Source organism: Hemibagrus wyckioides, linkage group LG06, assembly GCF_019097595.1.
Source record: "Hemibagrus wyckioides isolate EC202008001 linkage group LG06, SWU_Hwy_1.0, whole genome shotgun sequence".
Classification (NCBI taxonomy): Eukaryota; Metazoa; Chordata; class Actinopteri; order Siluriformes; family Bagridae; genus Hemibagrus; species Hemibagrus wyckioides.
In genome coordinates, this window is record NC_080715.1 from 28,934,355 (window position 1) to 28,954,496 (window position 20,142).

The 20,142-nt window shown below is 40.5% G+C and overlaps 2 protein-coding genes across 3 annotated transcripts in view; one reads left to right on the forward strand and one right to left on the reverse strand.

The window, feature by feature from the left end:
• Positions 1 to 8,952, reverse strand: part of rab3gap1 (RAB3 GTPase activating protein subunit 1) — an 87,112-nt gene extending 78,160 nt beyond the window's left edge. For both annotated transcript variants that reach the window (XM_058390814.1, XM_058390813.1), the window contains exons 1-6: positions 8,901 to 8,952; positions 8,741 to 8,796; positions 4,573 to 4,648; positions 3,318 to 3,450; positions 2,939 to 3,017; positions 296 to 415 (exon numbers count right to left, since the gene is read on the reverse strand). In XM_058390814.1, coding sequence (XP_058246797.1) covers positions 296 to 415; positions 2,939 to 3,017; positions 3,318 to 3,450; positions 4,573 to 4,648; positions 8,741 to 8,796; positions 8,901 to 8,918 — 482 coding nt within the window. In that variant the 5' untranslated portion in view covers positions 8,919 to 8,952. The remainder of the gene's footprint in view (positions 1 to 295; positions 416 to 2,938; positions 3,018 to 3,317; positions 3,451 to 4,572; positions 4,649 to 8,740; positions 8,797 to 8,900) is intronic.
• A 1,833-nt stretch (positions 8,953 to 10,785) lies between these two features.
• ubxn4 (UBX domain protein 4) lies at positions 10,786 to 19,596 on the forward strand. The gene is made up of 13 exons (XM_058390815.1): positions 10,786 to 10,968; positions 12,838 to 12,940; positions 13,343 to 13,371; positions 13,488 to 13,606; positions 13,713 to 13,842; positions 14,072 to 14,204; positions 15,145 to 15,199; positions 15,321 to 15,485; positions 16,635 to 16,762; positions 17,038 to 17,140; positions 18,314 to 18,445; positions 18,588 to 18,802; positions 18,886 to 19,596. The coding sequence occupies exons 1-13, from the start codon at positions 10,887 to 10,889 to the stop codon at positions 19,022 to 19,024; spliced, it is 1,533 nt and encodes a 510-aa protein (XP_058246798.1). The 5' UTR covers positions 10,786 to 10,886; the 3' UTR covers positions 19,025 to 19,596.
• Positions 19,597 to 20,142: the final 546 nt, after the last annotated feature.

Genomic DNA, 20,142 nt, shown 5'->3' on the forward strand with positions numbered 1-20,142 from the left:
GTGATATGTATATACCGCAAGCGAATTCTCAAAGAAAACAATTATTTGGTGGGAATGAGTGAAATAATTAAAGTACGATGTTTCGTACCAAAAGTTCATGACCATAAATGATAGTCAGTATATATGTGATACTTTATTAAAAAACTGACTCGATTAACGCATCATGGGTTGATTCGTATTCATTTTTGCAATTCAATCTCATTAAGGCTTGATAAAATAAATAAAATACACCCAATTAATGGTTTAGATTTTGACTTTTCTTTAAATAAGCTGTAAAGTACTGTCTAGTACTCACCAGCCAGTGTTTCCTAAAGCGATAGAGACAGAACTGAGCAGCAGGTTGCACTTGGACTCGCTGATGATCGCTTCACAGTTCGCCCCGGGAGAGATGACCACAAATTCCCGCGCTCCATACCTACAGCAGAAAGGCTCGGCTTAAGCAAAGGGATTTGCTATATTTTCAATGCATAATCCTACCACTTCTACCTAAAATGGACTTGTGAACCAAGCGGGAAGAGGAAATGCTTCAAACTACAGTGGAACCTCGGCATTCGAATTTAATTCTTTCTGGAGGCGAGTTCTTAAGGTGAAAATGTTTATGGCAAAACAAATTTTCCCATAAGAAATAATTTAAATGCAGATAATCCGTTCCAGCCACCCAAAAATATTAGCAATATTACCAATACGAAGCGTATGTAAACTGTATGGCTGCTTACAAAGAACTGACCCAAGCCAAGCATTCCATGTCAAGGGTCCTCACAGGAAGTCGTGCCACCAAGCTTGAACTAAAAATGAACAGACCACCCACGCCACCAATCTGTCAACAGAAAAGCGCCCCAAAAAAAATCACCTAGCTTGTGAACGCATGCCAAAGGCAATGTTGGTATCGTGGGTTGACTCTTTCAAAACAGCTTTCACTAACTGAAAAAAATTCCTCGCTTCAGTTATCTTCGCTTGGCTTTCGACTGATGCAAGTTTTGAACAGCTCCCAGACTAACACGCAACTGAAATTATTATTATATATATATATATATATATATATATATATATATATATATATATATATATATATATATATATATATATATATATATATATATATATATATATATATATATATATATATATATATATATTTTATTTCATTTATTGTTCATTTCTGTTTATTTTTCTTGTTATCTGAAGCAGTCCCTGGCAAAAGAATTTCCTTCGGGATTAATAAAGTTCTAGCTCCTCTTATCTTATCCGTATGCCAAGGTTCCACTGTATATTTGCACCAGAGTTCCGGCTATGACATCTGTAATATACACTATATTGCCAAAAGTATTCGCTCACCCATCCAAATAATCAGAATCAGGTGTTCCAATCACTTCCATGGCCACAGGTGTATAAAATCAAGCACCTAGGCATGCAGACTGTTTTTACAAACATTTGTGAAAGAATGGGTCGCTCTCAGGAGCTCAGTGAATTCCAGCGTGGAACTGTGATAGGATGCCACCTGTGCAACAAATCCAGTCGTGAAATTTCCTCGCTCCTGAATATTCCACAGTCAACTGTCAGCTGTATTATAAGAACGTGGAAGTGTTTGGGAACGACAGCAACTCAGCCACGAAGTGGTAGGCCACGTAAACTGATGGAGCGGGGTGAGCGGATGCTGAGGCGGATAGTGCGAAGAGGTCGCCAACTTTCTGCAGAGTCAATCGCTACAGACCTCCAAACTTCATGTGGCCTTCAGATTAGCTCAAGAACAGTGCGCAGAGAGCTTCATGGAATGGGTTTCCATGGCCGAGCAGCTGCATCCAAGCCATACGTCACCAAGTGCAATGCAAAGCGTCGGATGCAGTGGTGTAAAACACGCCGCCACTGGACTCTAGAGCAGTGGAGACGCGTTCTCTGGAGTGACGAATCGCGCTTCTCCATCTGGCAATCTGATGGACGAGTCTGGGTTTGGCGGTTGCCAGGAGAACGGTACTTGTGTGACTGCATTGTGCCAAGTGTAAAGTTTGGTGGAGGGGGGATTATGGTGTGGGGTTGTTTTTCAGGAGCTGGGCTTGGCCCCTTAGTTCCAGTGAAAGGAACTCTGAATGCTTCAGCATACCAAGACATTTTGGACAATTCCATGCTCCCAACTTTGTGGGAACAGTTTGGAGCTGGCCCCTTCCTCTTCCAACATGACTGTGCACCAGTGCACAAAGCAAGGTCCATAAAGACATGGATGACAGAGTCTGGTGTGGATGAACTTGACTGGCCTGCACAGAGTCCTGACCTCAACCCGATAGAACACCTTTGAATTAGAGCGGAGACTGAGAGCCAGGCCTTCTCGTCCAACATCAGTGTGTGACCTCACAAACGCGCTTCTGGAAGAATGGTCAAAAATTCCCATAAACACACTCCTAAACCTTGTGGACAGCCTTCCCAGAAGAGTTGAAGCTGTTATAGCTGCAAAGGGTGGACCGACGTCATATTGAACCCTATGGATTAGGAATGGGATGTCACTTAAGTTCATATGCGAGTCAAGGCAGGTGAGCGAATACTTTTGGCAATATAGTGTACAAGTAACGAAAAGCCGTAAATCTTAACAAGCATCCTGTAAACGTGATTTAAGATGCAAACGTCACAGGAAATATACATAGTCACTAGGATGAGATTAGGTTTCCTTTTAAGGGTTCTTCCTCATATAATGTCAGGGAGTTTTTTCTTTCCCCATCATCACCATCTTGCTCATTAGGAATAACTTTAAATTTAATATGCATCATATATGCACTGAATTTCTATATTCCAGTAAAGATGCTATGCCAAAGTCCATTGCATGCTACAAATACAATTAAATTGAATTAAATCCAGTATATAGTATTTGTTACATACGTTGTAACCCACCATGTAACCCACACACACACACACACTCTTTCAGTATAAAAGGCTCAGTGGTGTTACTAACCATCTGACGAGGCAGTGTGCCCTCGGAGGAAAGTCGTTGTTCATGCACAGCAGGTCCTGCATGGCCAGAGGAAAAGCATCTGGAAAGAGGACATGATCTGATTTCAGTCTGACTTGGGAAGCTTTACCAGCATTTTTAAGCAGCGTCTGCTCTCCTGAAATAAAGTCCCATTTGTCACACAGCAGGAGAACAGCTGTTTGCCCGTACTCAGAGGTCTCGGAGCAGGTTCTGCTGTTCTTCTACTTGTATAAACCGGACACTGAACAGCATACGGTATTTCTTTTGCTATAAACAAGAATATCCCTGCTGCATATCCTGCTACACTTTAGCATTAATCATATGTGTAAAATCAGAGGAAACAATCTGGCAATCGTCCTACCTTCCTCGTCGTCCTCCTTCCCTTCGCTCTCTGGACATTCCTGTTTCAGGTAATGGTGCGTGATGGAAAATTTGAAATCGGCAAAGTTGATCTCACGTGATTTCTCCTCCCATGTGCCAGAGGTGTATTCTCCCTATGGCAGAATATATATAAAAAAATTATTAAGCTTATTAGTATTATTAATTAAAAATGCATCACCAGTGATTTCTCACAGTTATTTTTCCTCAAATTCTTTTTCTCCAATCACTGTCTTCCTCTTCCTTCTGCTTTATATCCTTTAATTCATCACTTCTCATCCCGCTAAAACCCTTTTTCCCCTTGTGATTCAACATGAGACAGACCTTCAATCCCAAATAGACTTTGTGAAAATTTGGTGTTCTAGTTTCAGCGAATCTGTGCACACTGCTGCCTCGGATTCCTGTTCCTGGCCAAAACCTGATGTGGTCTTCTTCGGGTGTAGCTCATAAACATTGAGACTTGGTGTGTTGTGTGTTCTGACCTGCTTTTCTGCTCACCATGGATGTAAAGAGCAGTTATTTGAGTTAGAGTAGACTTCCTGTGGTAGCAGTCTGCTCATTCTACACTGAAAGCTTTCATCATTCAGATGTTTCCACCAACAGGACTAGTGGATTCTGGAGGATTTCTTTTTAGTAGAAACTGTTTTGCATAAACATTTTAAGAAAATCTCAGGAAAATCTAAAAAATCCAAAGAAAATCTCAAGAGACTCTCAAAAAGAAAATATCAAGAAAACCTAAAAAGAAATCTCAGGAAAATCTCAGAAAATTTCAGAAAATCTAAACAAATTCTCAAACACATCTAAAAATATCTCAAAATGATCTCAAAAAAGTCAAGAAAAAAAAAATCTCAAAAATAACTCAAAAAATCTTTTTAAAAAAACATCTCAGAAAATCTCAAGAACATCTCCAGAAAATCCCTGGAAAATTCTCAAGAAAAAAAAAAACAAATCTCAGAAAATTTAAATAAAATCTTAATAAATCTAAAAAAAAAAAATTAATAAATCAAGAAAATACTCAAATACTTAGGCACCATCAATGATACCATAACCATCTTTCTGATATTTCACATGAAAAATAACTGAAGCTCTTGCCCTGCATCATCATAACATCACTCTAATAGTCTCCTCATGATCTCACTGCTGCTGCCTAGTAACTGTTTGACTGCATGATTATACGAATCAGCGGGTGTACCTAATAAATTGGTCAGTGGCAGCAATTTTATCTGGTAGAAAATCACCTTTTCTGGAGGCTTGCCAACATTACTGCCAATCAGTTTCCAGTCGTTCAGCACTTCCTCCACTCTGGACACGAACCTGCAGACATCACACGGTTAGAGCAAACAGAACAGGGCAACCTCATGGAAGCGTCCGAACACAGGAAGTAGAAATCATGCTTAAATTACACTAGATTTTAATATTTTACCCAAACCTCCTTTGACTCTGTGATTAAACTGAGGCTAAATTTCATTCTTATGTCCTAAACAGACAGGATTTTTGTCCCACATCCAACAAACTCGTTCATTTCTCCTGTCCAGGTACCAACATTTCAGATTTTGCAAGAGAATGTGCTGGGGGAAAAAAGAGTTTTTTTGACCACTGACACTCACCACATTGAGCGGTTTAACATAAAATACTTCACAAACTGACATTATTTAAAAGAAGAAAAAAAGGAGTAGTAGTTTCTATGAGTTGCATCACTTTGTCTATGTAATGTCTTCACTGGGAGTTTGACTTGAAGCCAAAACAAAAATAAAAGGAAAGCAATCAAAGGAAATGATGATTGTTGTTTTCTGATCCAATAATGCGAACACATCAGCATGCGTGAAGCAGACATCGTTTATCACGAAGACGTTCAAATATTTCACTAAACGCATCAGGCTGAAAAAAAATCAATCCCGCACGATCGGGGGTTGAGTTTGTTCTTACATCTTACATATGTTTCACGCAGCAGTTAAACAGGAAGTTTCTGTCGTGAAGGTATAGAAGAAAATATAGGGCATTACACATGATTTTTCCAATACGAAACTATTTAATAGGTGAAATTTTGTTTTATGTTGCAAAACGTGAGAATACAGTGAATGCTCTGTGAATGTGTGAGTGTGTGTGTGGGGGGGGGTGATGTAGAGAGAGATAGGTAAAGGTAGAGAGAGCGAGAGAGAGCGAGAGAGAGATGGGGTAGAGGTGGGGGAGGTGTAGTGAGGTAGAGAGAGAGGTAGAAAGAGGCAGAGAGAGGTAAAGGTAGAGAGAGGTAAAGGTAGAGAGAGAGAGAGAGATGGGGCAGAGGTGAGGGGGTGTAGTGAGGTAGAGAGAGAGGTAGAAAGAGGCAGAGAGAGAGGTAAAGGTAGAGAGAGAGACCTGGGGAATACCTTCTCATGGTCAATATTATATATAGGTGGGGGGGGCAGAGATAGGAAAAGAGAGGTAGAGACAGGCAAAGAGAGAAGTAAAGGTAGAGAGAGAGAGAGAGAGAGAGGGAGGTAAAAAGAGACGGAGCGTTAGGGGGCAGAGGTAGAAAGGGAGTGGTAGAGAGCGGCAGAGAGAAAGGTAAAGGTAGAGGGGGGTATGGAGAAAGAGAGAGAGAGAAAGAGAGAGAGTGTGTATGTGTGTGTGGGGGAGGGGGGACTCCACACACCACCTGCTTTATCAGGAACAGTTCTATGTCTTGTTCTACTGCCACATGATTGGCTGATTAAATAACTGCAGAACTGTACACATGGAGGTTGAGTATATATACACACAAAACTGGTGAGAGATTTTGCTTCTCTGAGGTGTTACAGTATTTCCTTTAAAAACTCATTACTAGCTCTACCTCTGTTTACACACTAGGGGGCAGCACCAGAGGCAGTTGCATACAGAGTACAGTATAAGAGTCGGAACCTTGCTGTCTCAGTTCTCAGCTTCAGACGTCACGCTCATGAACTGTTGACTGAACGTCTGATGATAATTATCATATTAGTTAATTACCATATAAAATGATTTACTATAAACCACTGTACCTACATGCAATATATCAAATATAATAATTGATTTCCTGAGTTGTACAACATACAAAGATTTGGTGTTTAAGATGGATCTCAGCAGCAGGAGCAGCAATTTAATCATTTAATCCTTTTTACCAATTTATCATATTGCCATAAATTAGGTCTACTGTCTATGTTACTACACTTCATATTAAGTGACTCGAATTTGTCATCATTACAAAAAACAGATTCAAATTTCATATTTTATTGTGTCAACATTGTTCTGTGAAGCCTGTATAGGGATACGTCTCGTGCCCTACACTGCCAAAAGTTTTGGGACACCCCTCCAAATCACTGAATTCAGGTGTTCAACCTGATAGAACACCTTTTGGATGATTTAGAATGGAGACTGCGAGCCAGGCCAACATCAGTGCCTGACCTCACAAATGTGCTTCTAGAGTAATGGTCAAAAATTCCCATAAACACACTCCTAAACCTTGTGGAAAGCCTTCCCAGAAGAGTTGAAGCTGTTATAGCTGCAAAGGGCGGGACAACTCCATATTACATTCACGTGCATGAAAAGGTAGACATCCCAAAACTTTTGGCAATATCATGCATGTTGGCTTTAGTGTGTCGTCTCATGCGTGATACATACTCCTGAAAAACACTTTCCTGCAGTAAAATATATAAAATCTTTTGCAGGTATCTCAACAAGGTTTAATTTGAGCATTTCACTTCTACTGAAAGATTCGCCACTTCTACGTCTGAAGACCTATCACTTTTGTGAACACTTAACTAACCCCTAACTTGTGCATTTTGCTCCTCTAGCACTTTATTAAAAATCTTGGATAAGAGCACAGCATGTATCCATCACGCTGCTTGACGTATCTATCACTCTACTCGATGTATCTATCCTCTGGTCCATGTATCCATCACTCTAAATGATGTATCTATCACTCTGCTTGATGCATCTATTAAACTAATTCATGTATCACTTTGTTGATATATCTATCACCATAATTGATGCATCTTTCACTCCAATTAATGTATCTATCACTCTGATTGACGTATCTATCACTCTGATTATATTTCCTCATTTGAAAGTCACTTTGTTAAGTCACATCATCTTGAACAAATTCTTGAGCCCTATTCAGACGCCATTAAATTCTCACACGGTAATTTCCTGCTTTAAGACGATACACTGGTTTTATTTCTGTCTAAGCACCGCTGTGTCTTCATCATCCTGGGACATTACAATTTACATCTACTAAATTTCCTACAGCAAACTTGGCAGTACTCTGTTCCTTTTAGTCCCGAAATGCAAAGGTCTGTGATATTCTACACCTCACACTGGGGGGAAAAAAAGCTGCTACTTGCAATATTTAGCCTCGTAGCAGAGCCATCAGTGTCTCGGATACTGCGCAACCATACTTGGTGCAGGTGATAAAACCTCCGACTCAATATGTTATCGTGAGGGGGAAAAAAAAAATAAGATCCCAGAAAATGATTAAAGGAGCCATTACAGCAGCAGCTAATCACATGAAACATTAATTACCCTCATATATGCACAATATCACCAAATTTTCACTTTACCCAAGTTATCCACATGGCAAACACAAACTGCTAGAAGATCGAACCGTTCATCCAGATATCAGAACTTTCTCCCTGAGGAGACTTTCCAGCTGATAAACTAATCCAATCCGAATAGGGCTTTTTTGAAATAATTGAACTCCAACCACGGAACAGCCAGAAAAGGGAACAGTCACACGAAGACGCAGGGCCGAAAACTCACAAGCAATTCTTGCGTACTGCAAAAATGCTGCTGCTGTAGACCTAGACCAATCCCCAGGGGTGGGACTTATACCTTCTAGAGAGCATTTAATTGGATGAACGCAAAACTAGTTCAGGACGGATCATCAAAAGAGTTTAAACGTTTTTCACAAACTATACAATCAAAATAAGAACATCTACAAACTTTTCTTTAAGATACACTATCATATTATGCTTACAGCTAGTAATATATCACAGAAAATGTACATGCTGTGTGTTCATTTTAAGCCGAATGACATTAACTAGTTGGTTGTGTTAGAAATTAATATATTAATCACATGACACGGGTTAGGTGGCAAAGAAGTCCCAAATCGCCCCGTGTTCCCTGTACTAGTGCACTATTTCCATAAGTAAATAAAGACTAGTTAGTGCACTCAGCTTTAATCAGCTTCATATTTGAGCATTTGAACTAATATGTCACCATGACACGCTACAACTCTTAGGTTTTACATTAGCACATTCGAGTCGGGGCCTTCTAGACATTTTATAAAATAGCTTCCTGTTTCTAAGAGCTGTCTAATTTATTCTCCCATTAAAAAAAACAATTACTTAATTAGTTTTCTCCCCATCGAATCAGTTAGCTAACTATATGGGAAGTAGGTGTTATAGCGTTTACCTTTCCCACTCGGACGCGGTGGTGAAATCCGTGATCTCAAACACCTCAGACTCGGGCTACAATAACAAGATAATAAACAAGGTTAAAGTGCTGGAACATGACACAGCTGTGAGATGGAGTCGTTTTAAGAAATATGTTCTGGCTAAGAGGTGGCACTCACATCATTGTCGGCCGCCATGATGAGCTCTGTTTATGTTCTCTGCGCCTTTCTCCTGGTGCATTATGGGAAATGGAGTCAGAGAGAGAGAGAGAGAGAGAGAGAGAGAGAGAGAGAGTTCTCAATAAACACTCAGCGCTTTTCCCCTAACACAGCTAGTGTTTCAATTTTAAAATCATCTCGTCCCCTTTAAACCTATCAGAAGGTTGTTTTAGTGTGGCAGTATTCAGGATTTTAGAGATCAGTATATTCTTCTGTAAAGCGTAAAGTCAGTTTTTTTTATTTGAGACACAGCTCATGACAACCATCACAACTACAGCAGAAACAGAACTCCTCAGTGTGTGTATCATCGCATTACTCTGTGAAACAAGATGGGCAGACATTTGTATGTGTCTGAATGATTTTCGGTTCCTTGTATACCCCGGAGATTGAGGAGGAGCAGAAGATAAGAGGAGGGGAAGGATAAGAAATAAGAAGGAGGAGAAGGGGGAAGGTGTAGATAAGGAGAAGAGGTGGAGAAGGTGGAGGAAGAGGAGGAAGTGAAGTTTTGGAGGCGAAGCAAGTGGAAGATATTCAAGTGGAGGATAAGAGATGGAGAAAAAGGAAGGAGGAGGTGGAGAAAGATGTAGATAGTGTTGAATGGAAATGGAGGAGAATGAGAAGTAGGGTAAGATGGAGGAGGAAGACGTTTGTAGATAAGGAGAGGAGAAGGTGGAATATGTAGGTAAAAAGAGGACATAGAGGAGGAAGAGGACGTGGTGGAATAGAAGGTACATGTAGAAGTGGAGAATAAAAGATGGAGTAAAAGGAAGGAGTGGAGGAATAGGAGGAGGAGGAAGTTGTAGATAATGATAAGAGGAAATGGAGGAGAAACAGAAGTAGAGTAAGAAGGAGGAGGTAGAAGTTTGTAGATAAGAAGAGGAGTAGAAGGGGGAGATGTAGATAAGGAGAAGAGATAGAGAAGGTGGAGGAAGAGGAGGAAGTGAAGTGTTGGAGGCGAAGCAAGTGGAAGATGTGCAAATGGAGGATAAGAGATGGAGGAGAAGAGATGATGAGAGGAAATGGAGGAGAAAGAGAAGTGGGGTAAGATGGAGGAGGAAGACTTTTGTAGATAAGGAGAGGAGGAGAAGCAGGAGAAGAAAGAAGGACGAATATGTGGATAAAAAGAGGAGATGGGTAGGAAGAGGTAGTGTTGAAGATGGAGCAGGAGGAAGATGAAGAAGTGGAGGATAAGAGATGGAGTAGAAGGAAGTAGTGGAGGAATAGGTGGAGGAGGAAGATGTAGATAAAGAGAAGAGGTAGAGAAGGTGGAGAAAGTGGAAGACATTCAAGTGGAGGATAAGAGATGGAGGAAAGGGAAAGAGGAGAAGGAAGAATATGTAGATAATGGTGAGAGGAAATGGAGGAGAAAGAGAAGTAGGATAAGATGGAGAAGGAAGAAGATTGTAAATAAGGAGCAGAGGAGAAGTATAAGAAAGAAGAAGGGAGAGAGGGAAGAATATGTAGATAAAAAGAAGAGATGGGAGAGGAAGAAGAAGTGTTAAAGGTAGAGCAGGAGGAAGGAGTGAAGAAGGAAGATGTAGATAATGATGAGAGGAAATGGAGGAGAAAGAGAAGTAGAGCAGGAAGGAGGAGGATTCAAGTTCAAAGCTGAATGAACCAGAGGTGTGACTAAGAAGAGGATTCAGGTTTAAAATTCCTCGAAATAGTATAATAACAGTTCGTAAAGCTAATTCATGATCACACACACACAGTGCAGTTGACTATATATGTCTTGCTTCACTTGATTCATTGTTAATAATAACTCTGTAAATTTTAGCCACAGTAGCTAATAGCCTCACAAAACAAAAAAAGACTACATATCCCATGTCGCACCGTTTCTACGTCACTTCCGTGATGAGATTACAGGTTTCTAGTTGATCTGACAGTATAGATGCAAACCGACAACTGTCACACAGAAAGTGTCCGAAGCGGATAGTTCAGGAAAAGATGCGTTGGTTTGAGGGCTCCATCCCGGCGGCCATTGCCACCTCCAAGCAGCACAGCTCCATTTTCGTCGTCGTCATTGCAGGTAAATGAACCACAAAGTGACGGCGTAAAAACTAACTAGCTAAAGCTAGCTAGCAGCTACGGGGAAAGGCCTAGGGAATGTAAATAAAGCTAAAGCTAAACTAAGCTAAGATATGGTGAGCTAGCTAATCTAATCCATCTGGGATGTCCAAGGTACTAGGTTTCTACTAGCAAATATATTAAATGAAATGGAGTTAGCTGATATCTCCATGTCTCCTAGGTAAGCACTACATTGAAGTAACGCGTAGTGCACTATTTATCCAATATGGAGTGATTTGGAACCCAGCCGTAACGGTTGCCTAATCTGCTGGCGCCTTGTATCAGATTAACATCTTATACACAAGACAAAATGGTTTCTAATAAACGAAGAGATTCATTTCATGTCAATATCAGGGGCTGTATCCCCAATATCACATTTTTTCCCTGGTGCAATACAGCAGGAATGCAGCAAATGTGAGTGGATGTAGTGCACTACATATCCAGCAGGAAGTCAGTCAGGATTCAGGACTAGACATTTACACTTTACCTGAGTCTCTGTAAGCTTCTGCTGCAGAGAGAAGACCCGTGATGTGTCACAGACGTGGTGCATCGAGATTAATCATCAAACCATCCGTCTGTAGTAAGGGTTTAGGGATGTCTCATCAGGGATGCGGGGGATCCGTTCCCTGTCTTGGCGTATGGGATGCTACACAGAGCATCTCCGAAACAGCAGGTATTGTGGGGTATTCCTGTCATGCAGTGGTTAGCACACACACACAAAAAAAAATGATCCAGGAATGGACAACCGGTGAACCAGTGAGAGTGCCAAAGGATCAAAGTTTACCTCGTCTGATCAGATCCAACAGAAGCACCGATCTACACAGAGCATCACAGCTTGCTGTATTTGGAGCTGCGTAGTGGAGTCAGAGTGACCAGACCTCTGTCCACCATTGCAAAGGGCACATGAGCATCAGATCTGGACCATGGATCATTGGAAGATGGACTGATGGATCATGTTTTCTTTTACATCATGTGGGTGTCACTTACCATGGTGTGACATGATGTGATGGTGTGATGCTCTAGGCCAGGGGTCCCCATCCTTTTTTGTACCATGGACCGGACAATTTTTCTGTGGCCCGAGGGAGAGGGGGTGATTGGTGGGGGGAGCTCTCTAGTGACATTTGTTTTTGGGTCATTTTAACTCTGGGTTGTTGATGGGAGGATCAAGGTTCAAGCCCCAGCACCACAAAGCTCCATTGTTGGGCAATTGAGCAAGGCCCTTAACCCTCCCCCTACAGCTCCAGGGGGGCTGTTTCATAACTTCCTCAGCTGGGATATGTGAAGAAAAGAAATCCACTGTTCGGTAATGTATGTGTGGCGATAATAAAGGCTCCTTAACACCTATTACCTACCTAAACAGATGTTATACCTGTATATTAATAAGCTGCAGATGTTATACCTGTATATTAATAAGCATATACTATATGTGTGGGGGGGGTCATGCATCAGTCAGAATAAGAGACTCCATGGTTGAGAAGGTGAAGACGGCTGTGGATGTTCTTATTCTGAAAGTTTAGAAGTGAAATCTCTAATAAACTCAGAATTGATCTCATTTGTAGTGTATAAATGTTTGTACTCTATCCTTTCAACACACGTAGCACTGTGTGACTCAGTCTACAGCTGTGGTAACGTGAGTAATGACCCACAGTCGCAGTATCCCGTGTCACCCATTAGAGACAGACTCCTCTCTCGCTCTCTCTCTCTCTCTCTCTGTCGCACCTGGCTTGCTCCTCGGGGGCGAATCTATATCCGAATTTCTGCAAAGCTGCCTTGTTATATAAATAAAATCCATTTGAACCCGAATGAACAAATCCGCTCTGTTCATTACTAGGAGATGACGAGCAGTCCATACAGATGCTGTCCAGCTGGGAGGACGAGCGGGTAGCGGAGCTCACCAACAACTGCTTCGTCGCCATTAAAGTGGACGCTAAAAGGTGACAGTGCACACAAAAGACATTATTTTATACCTGATATACAAGAGAGTGCTGCAGGGATTTTTGTAGGTCAACCCAGAGATTAGCATCACATGGGTCACTCCATAAATAAACTCATTGGATAATTGCAGAAAATACATTTTGTTCAGCATGAAAATCTTCACAAATTTTCATAACTTAATGCAATGACCAGAAACAAAAAGGTATGCTATAAATGAACTACACTACAGTCATATGACTTCAGCATCACTAAGATTTCAGCTCAACATTTTTATTTGAAAATGTATTTATTTAAGAGCAGCCATTTTGGTAGTGACGTATGTTTAGATTACAGGCTCTTTTTTTTTTTTCTTTTTTTTTTTACTGTATGAAATGAAATCTCTTGTCTCTTTTCTTCCCCAGTGAGACGTGCGTCCAGTTTTCACAGATCTGTATCCTTTCCTTCTGACTTTTAATCCAGGATTTGTCCGATTTTATCATCATATGATACATCAGCGGTTGATGCGCCTTTTTTTTTTATCGTTCCCTTAACCATATTTCCTGGTAGATCCTGTGGTGTGCATTCCATCCAGCTTCTTCATAGGCGACAACGGAATTCCTCTGGAGATCATCGCTGGTGGCGTCTCTGCAGAGGAGCTGACTAATAGAATAAATAAAGTCAAGCAGGTTCTAGTATTATTAAAATTCTCCCTTCCTAGTTAAACTATTACACAGTCTCTCTATATATTTGTTTTTTCCCCGCACCGATCTGATCATCTTCTTTCTTGTACAGTCACACACTCAGCAGGCGGCCGCTCCGGCTCAGCCAAATCCAGAGACGTCCATCCAGGATGGAAGTCCTTCTACTTCTGAAAGCCATTCGCCAGAAAACTCCTCCACTGCTGCTTCTTCTGCATCTAAAGGTGAGACACAAGGAATAACTGCACTGCTCCAAGTTTTTAAACATCAAGCTAAGAGATTTACACGTGTTGGAGCCATGCAAAGCTTCTTCATTTGCATGTCGTGGTTTCGGTTCAGTCAAGGCAGGATTTTGTGTCAGAAGCATCAGACCTCCTCATGTTGCTGATTGAAAGTATTTTTAAAAGCGTTTCATAGCTCAATTTTTATTATTATTATTATTTTTTTTAATAGAATCTCTGTCCATGCCCCTGGAAGAAGCAGGCGCTTCGGGTCATGTGACTCCAGGTGACGACAGAAGCCAATCATCAGATGACACATCACAGGCGTCTCAGGCAGAGGAGCCCTTAGACGCGAAGGTCGAGAGGTAAAGGTTTAGTACAGAGGTGATCACTGACCTTTTCAGCGTGAGGCACACAAAATACTGTAACGTAGCAAAAGGGGGTATAAGAGTCATACAACCTACAGCTCAGTATTATAACTAGTTTTAAAAGAAATTGAGGATGTTAGTGTTGTATACATTCACAGAAATATCACCAGAGGAGTGTATCTGTAAACCTTTCAGCTTTGGAGGACAAAATATGGAAATTCAATACATAACAGGAAATGGTATTTGTGCATTACGCCTTGGTGCCTTTTTATAGTCTGATATAAAAGGAAGCATGGTCATGATCGCATACTTCTGCAATAATCCTTTATTTTTTTTTTTATACAGTTATTTTTACTACTTTACAAAGACAGGAAAGTTCTCATCTGAAAAACGATGTCCTCTTTCACATATGGTGCTTTCAGTACTGATCCAGGAAGTGAACTCAGTGTGCTGTGTAAATTTAGTTTCAGGCAGCATTTTAATGCTACCCGCCTCACCCCCAAAATGTGAGATGCTAATTTGTGAGGTCCGTACTTAGAAAGACAGCTGCTTAAGTACTGCTAAAATACAAGAAAAGGAATACACAAAATATTTCTTTGTAACTAATTCTTGCTTCAGGTTGCTTTCCGTGTTTTCAGCTTGCCGCCTACATTCTGCTCAGCTAATGATTTTTGGTCAAACGAAAATGATTGTGTTTGCTTTTTTTCCAGGCAAGTTTATTTTATAAAAAAACAGGCGCATTTAAGACAACAGGAGTTGAACAAAGTGCTGTACAAAAAAATACTAATAATTAATAATGATCTTCAAGTTGAACAGTGTGACCATTAGGCTTATTTAAAAGCTGCAGGAATAACAGTCCTCACTTTTATCATTCTGTGTGATAAATCTCTGTCGTTATTAGGCAGGTCATTTTCATGCATTTTCCTTTTTTTTTTAGGTTAACAAAGAAGCTGGAAGAAAGACGAGAACAGAAGCGGAAGGGAGAAGAGGAGGCGAGTGTTGTGATTTATAACAGATTCACACCACACTGTGCAGATTTCCATATTTGTTGCTATGGTTGCTCTTACACGAGATAAAAGCCCCGTCTAAATTCTGAGCCTTTTCTCATGTCAGAACGAGATAAAGAAGGAGATCGAGCGGCGGAAGCTGGGCAAGGAGATGCTGGACTTCAAGCGGAAGCAGGAGGAAGAGAAAACGAAGCGCATCCTGGAGGAGAGAAACAGAGAGAAGGCTGAAGAGAAGGCGGCCAGAGAGAGGGTCAAACAGCAGATCGCTCAGGTCTCAAACTGCTGACTTTTACACTTCACATGACTTCAATAGAGATGGACATATTTCTGTTAATTCCATAAATGCAAAGGCAAACACGTGAACAATGCACAGTTATATTGCTCAGTTAAATGTACACTGAAAACATTGAATGCTTTAGGATGTTGGCTGAAATCCCTGCCAAAAAGAGACCCATTGTTCTGGAGCTGCTTATTGTTCTAGTCACAGACTGCATAAATATTTTATTTGAAATGTTTGGATCCATTAAACAGTCAGGTGCATGAGAAATAAGAAAGCATGGCATAAGATTTGCAATGAAGTGATGACCTTTATGACCGTCCTCCAGACCCCCTGCAATGCTTTTCTAACTTGATAGGGAGCATAATAAATTAATGAAGTGTGCAGGTTTGGTTATTAGACTGTCAGCCACCAGCATGTCCGTGTATTCAATACACAGCTCTGGGAAAAAATAAGAGACCACTGCAAAATAATCAGTTTCTTATGTTTTTTTTCTTACAGTTGCATGTATTGGTGAGATGAACAGTTTTGGTTCATTTTTTGTGAACTAAATTCAAAATATAACTATTGTTATTTAGAGTGTATATTTAAAGGAAATGACAACACATCAAAATAACCCAAGATCATGCAGTATTTGCAGAGCTTTAATAACTCAAATAAAACAAAATGCAAATAATTTGTAAACAAATTGTGTTAATGCTTTGGCTAAATAACATAGAATTCAGTATTTGGTGGAATAACCGAGATTTGCATGTGTTTTGGCTCTATGCTCTCCACCAGTTTCTCACATTGCTGTTGGGGAGCTTTTTTTTTTTGCAAAAAAAGCAAACAGCTCAGATTTACTTGATGGTTTGTGACCATCCATCTTCCTCTTGATGACATTCCAGAGGTTTTCAACAGGGTTCAAATCTGGAGATTGGGCAGTGGTCTCTTATTTTTTTCCAGAGCTGTGTGTGTATATATATATATATATATATATATATATATATATATATATATATATATATATATATATATATATATATATATATATATATTAAACATGATGCACAAATGTAACAGACACATCACATCCTGTACAAAAGCCGATGCAGGTAATATTTAAAAAGAGAGTGAGTATGTGGTAATGTTGTGCTGTTACAGGACCGTGCAGAGCGGGCAGCCCGCTACGCTAAAACCCAGGAGGAGGCCGACGCAGCCAGAGCAGCAGCCCTGCAAGCCAGACAGGCCGAGCAGGAGATCAAGAAAGAAGCTGCGCAGAGAGAGAGAAGGTGAATCTTCCTGAATCATCTGAAAATTAATACATTAACATGCAAACATACATCATAGAGAATTTTTTAAAATTTAATTGTTCTTGAGATTTATTAGTATGCAGGCAGATGATAGCTTTAAAAATAGAGCATTGGGTCATTTCAGTGGTTTAGGTTCTGCTAAATGAGGTGTAGTCCAGTTATAATTTACTGGACTGAGTTTTTGTATTGTTACACAGCAGTACATGTAGGAGCTTCCTGTATCATGGGATTGAACTATATTTCTTTCCTCACAGTGCGATTGCCAGGATACAGTTTCGTCTACCAGACGGTTCCTCCCTGACCAATCAGTTTCCCTCAGAGACGAAGCTGCAGGAGGCCAGACAGTTTGCAGCACAGGTCGGTCAATGCATGTAATGTGTACAGTTTAAGCCTGTCTCCAGTAATTAATATATGAGATCTACACAAAGACACCTGCATTTACAGTTACGGTGTTTGTCAGACACCTTTATTCAACACAACTTACATTAATCTCATTTATGAAACTGAGCAGTTGAGGGTTAAGGGCCTTGCTCAGGGGTCAGCAGTGGCAGATTGGTGGTTCTAAGATTTGAACTCATACTCATTGGTGCATGGATCAGACACACACCTGTAAACTCAGCATTATAATCAGTTTGCATAATTTTTTACATATTGAGGATATTAGTATCATTTTATGTATACATTTACACAAAAATTGCTGGAAATCTGGCACCAGAAAATTACTGGCAAAGACTTTCCACAAAAAAAGAATACCATCCATCAGAAGGCCAGGACCTCCACTTATGTGGTATTATTTTGGAGCTGGTACAAGGGCATACAGTAGCATCACTGGGAATTTATAGCTCTGATATTTATTATTGGCATGGATGAATTTTGGTGAATTTTTTTAGTGATGTGTAAATAGTACATTGTATATTCATATTTATACTTAAGTGTCCTGGTTCTTAAAAGAAAGACCAGTGACCAAATAGATTACTATTGTGATAATTAACATGGTTAGTAGTTTTATTGTCTAGTAGTGTTTTTTCACTACATACACACGTGTGTGTATATATACACCAATCGGGCATAACATTATGAGCACTGACAAGGGCCAAATTGTGATGGCTAGACGACTGGATCAGAGCATCTCCAAAACTGCAGCCCTTGTGGGGTTTTCCCGGTTTGCCGGTCAGTACTGTATCTATCAAAAGTATCCTTCAAGTCCTGTAAGTATCCTCCCATGGAGGCCCCAACATCTTGGTGCCACATACCACAGCACACCTTCAGGGATCTAATGGAGTCCATGCCTCGATGGGTCAGGGCTGTTTGGCAGCAAAAGGGGGACCAACACAGTATTAGGTGGTCATAATGTTATGTCCGATCGGTGTATACTGTACTTTGCCTTTAATGTGTTGTCTTAAAGCTGCAACAGGATTCTTATAGTTATATCATTAAAACTTAACAAAGTTGATGCATTAAGTTGGATTTTTTTTTATTGATAGTCTTCTACACTTCTTCCCTGACTAACTCTGTGCCTGATTCTCACAGGAGGTAGGCAACAGGTTTGGCCACTTCTCTCTGGCCACCATGTTCCCGAGGCGGGAGTTTACAGCCCAAGATCTGGAGAAGACTTTGCTGGAGCTTGAGCTTGCACCCAGTGCCTCCATTGTCCTGCTGCCGGTGAGCCACAGAGAGTAGCTAGTTCACAGGCTTTAAAGGCTACAGTACACTGCAGTGTAACAGTGAGATGGTATGGAACCAATCACAGTGTGTGTATCCCTCCGAAAAACCTTGTGTGTGTGTGTGTGTGTTGTTCCCACAGCAGTCAGGAAGGCCTGCTAACACCGTAGTCCAGTCCTCTAGCACAGGTGGCATCTGGGCTTTACTGGGCACTATCCTGTACCCTCTGCTTGCAGTGTGGAGGTTCCTGAGTGGCTTCGTCTCCAGCAGCCCTCCTCCTGCAGCCGCAGCGGCTCCCCGAAACCAGCCTCAGCGCCCTTCAAACTCCTTAAACACTAACTCTGGAGAACCAAAGAGGTTGTTAAAATAGTCTTTATTTTATTTATTTATTTTCTAAATGCATGTGCAGATCATTTATCAAACCTTTTGCCATTTTCCAGAGAAACAATCCGCAAGAGGGTCCTTGACAAGCGACCGGAAGACTTTAAAAAAGACGGTAAAATCTACCGGCTAAGGACCCAAGAGGACAGCGAGGATGACAATAACACGTGGAACGGCAACTCCACCCAGCAAATGTAGTGCAATAACACCACTTTATCTCTCTCTCTCTCTTTTTGCCCCATTGTCTCCTCACTGTCTTCTCACTCTCTGATTTGGTTTGACTTTGCGTGCGTCTTAACGGTGGATTCTAAATGATTTAGGGCTACGATTTTCATTCTTCCCTTCTCTTCCTATCCGACCTTCCACCTCTCCTTGCATGGGTAGATAAAAAGACAAACAGCAACAAAAAAAAACGGTTAATCTCTCATGTAAGCTTAAAGACATCCACTGTGTGCAGATTTCTTGATTTTTGCCATTTGCTTTCCAGCAGTATTCTTCGTACAGTAACACCTTGCGTGCTAAACAGGCTAAATTAGAGGCTTGGAAGCTTGAATCCTGCTGACTTTTTATTTAAACTGTAACCTGTATGACACAAAAAAGGTTTCCAGCAAAACTGTGTGATTGAGTTTGGGGCAATAGGGTCTTGGCAACCAGTGTGTTTTATACGGAAGCTTGGACCTCATGGCGGAAGAAGGTTTCTACTAGCTGAAAGTGGAAGTCCACACTTTAACACTGTCATTTAACAGAACAATAAAGATTTTTCCATTAAATCTTTGATGTGCTTTAGTGTTTTCTCTCTTTTAAACAACAATTAAGTTTACAAAATACTTCCTGTACATGAAATTCACTCTATCAGCCAGCATATGTGTCATATGTTTACCTTGTGATTGTAGTGAAATTTCAAAATTGCATGAATAAAAGCATCCTCCTCCTCGTCGAAGCACTGGACTGCAGATTTCTAGGAGTTTCCAAACATGTTGATATACTTCTGCTGCTATTACAGTAGATACAAGAGAAAGAAAATTAATATTTATAGATAAATCTTTCGTTTATCCATGTCAGATCACCTACAATGACTTAACTGCAGAATCTCCAAGCAGAAGGAGGTTTTAGGACTCACTGAAATATTCAAACATTACTTCTATAATCTTCTATAAACTTCTATATACTTTACTACCTTTAAAAAAAGCCTTTAGATTTACGGTAATAGTTATGGTAAAGGGATTTTTTTGCTCTGCTTTTCTTTTAAAAGAAAAGCCTGTTATGCAGATCAGACTGAATAATTTTAACACAGTTCTTCTAATAAAATAATATAG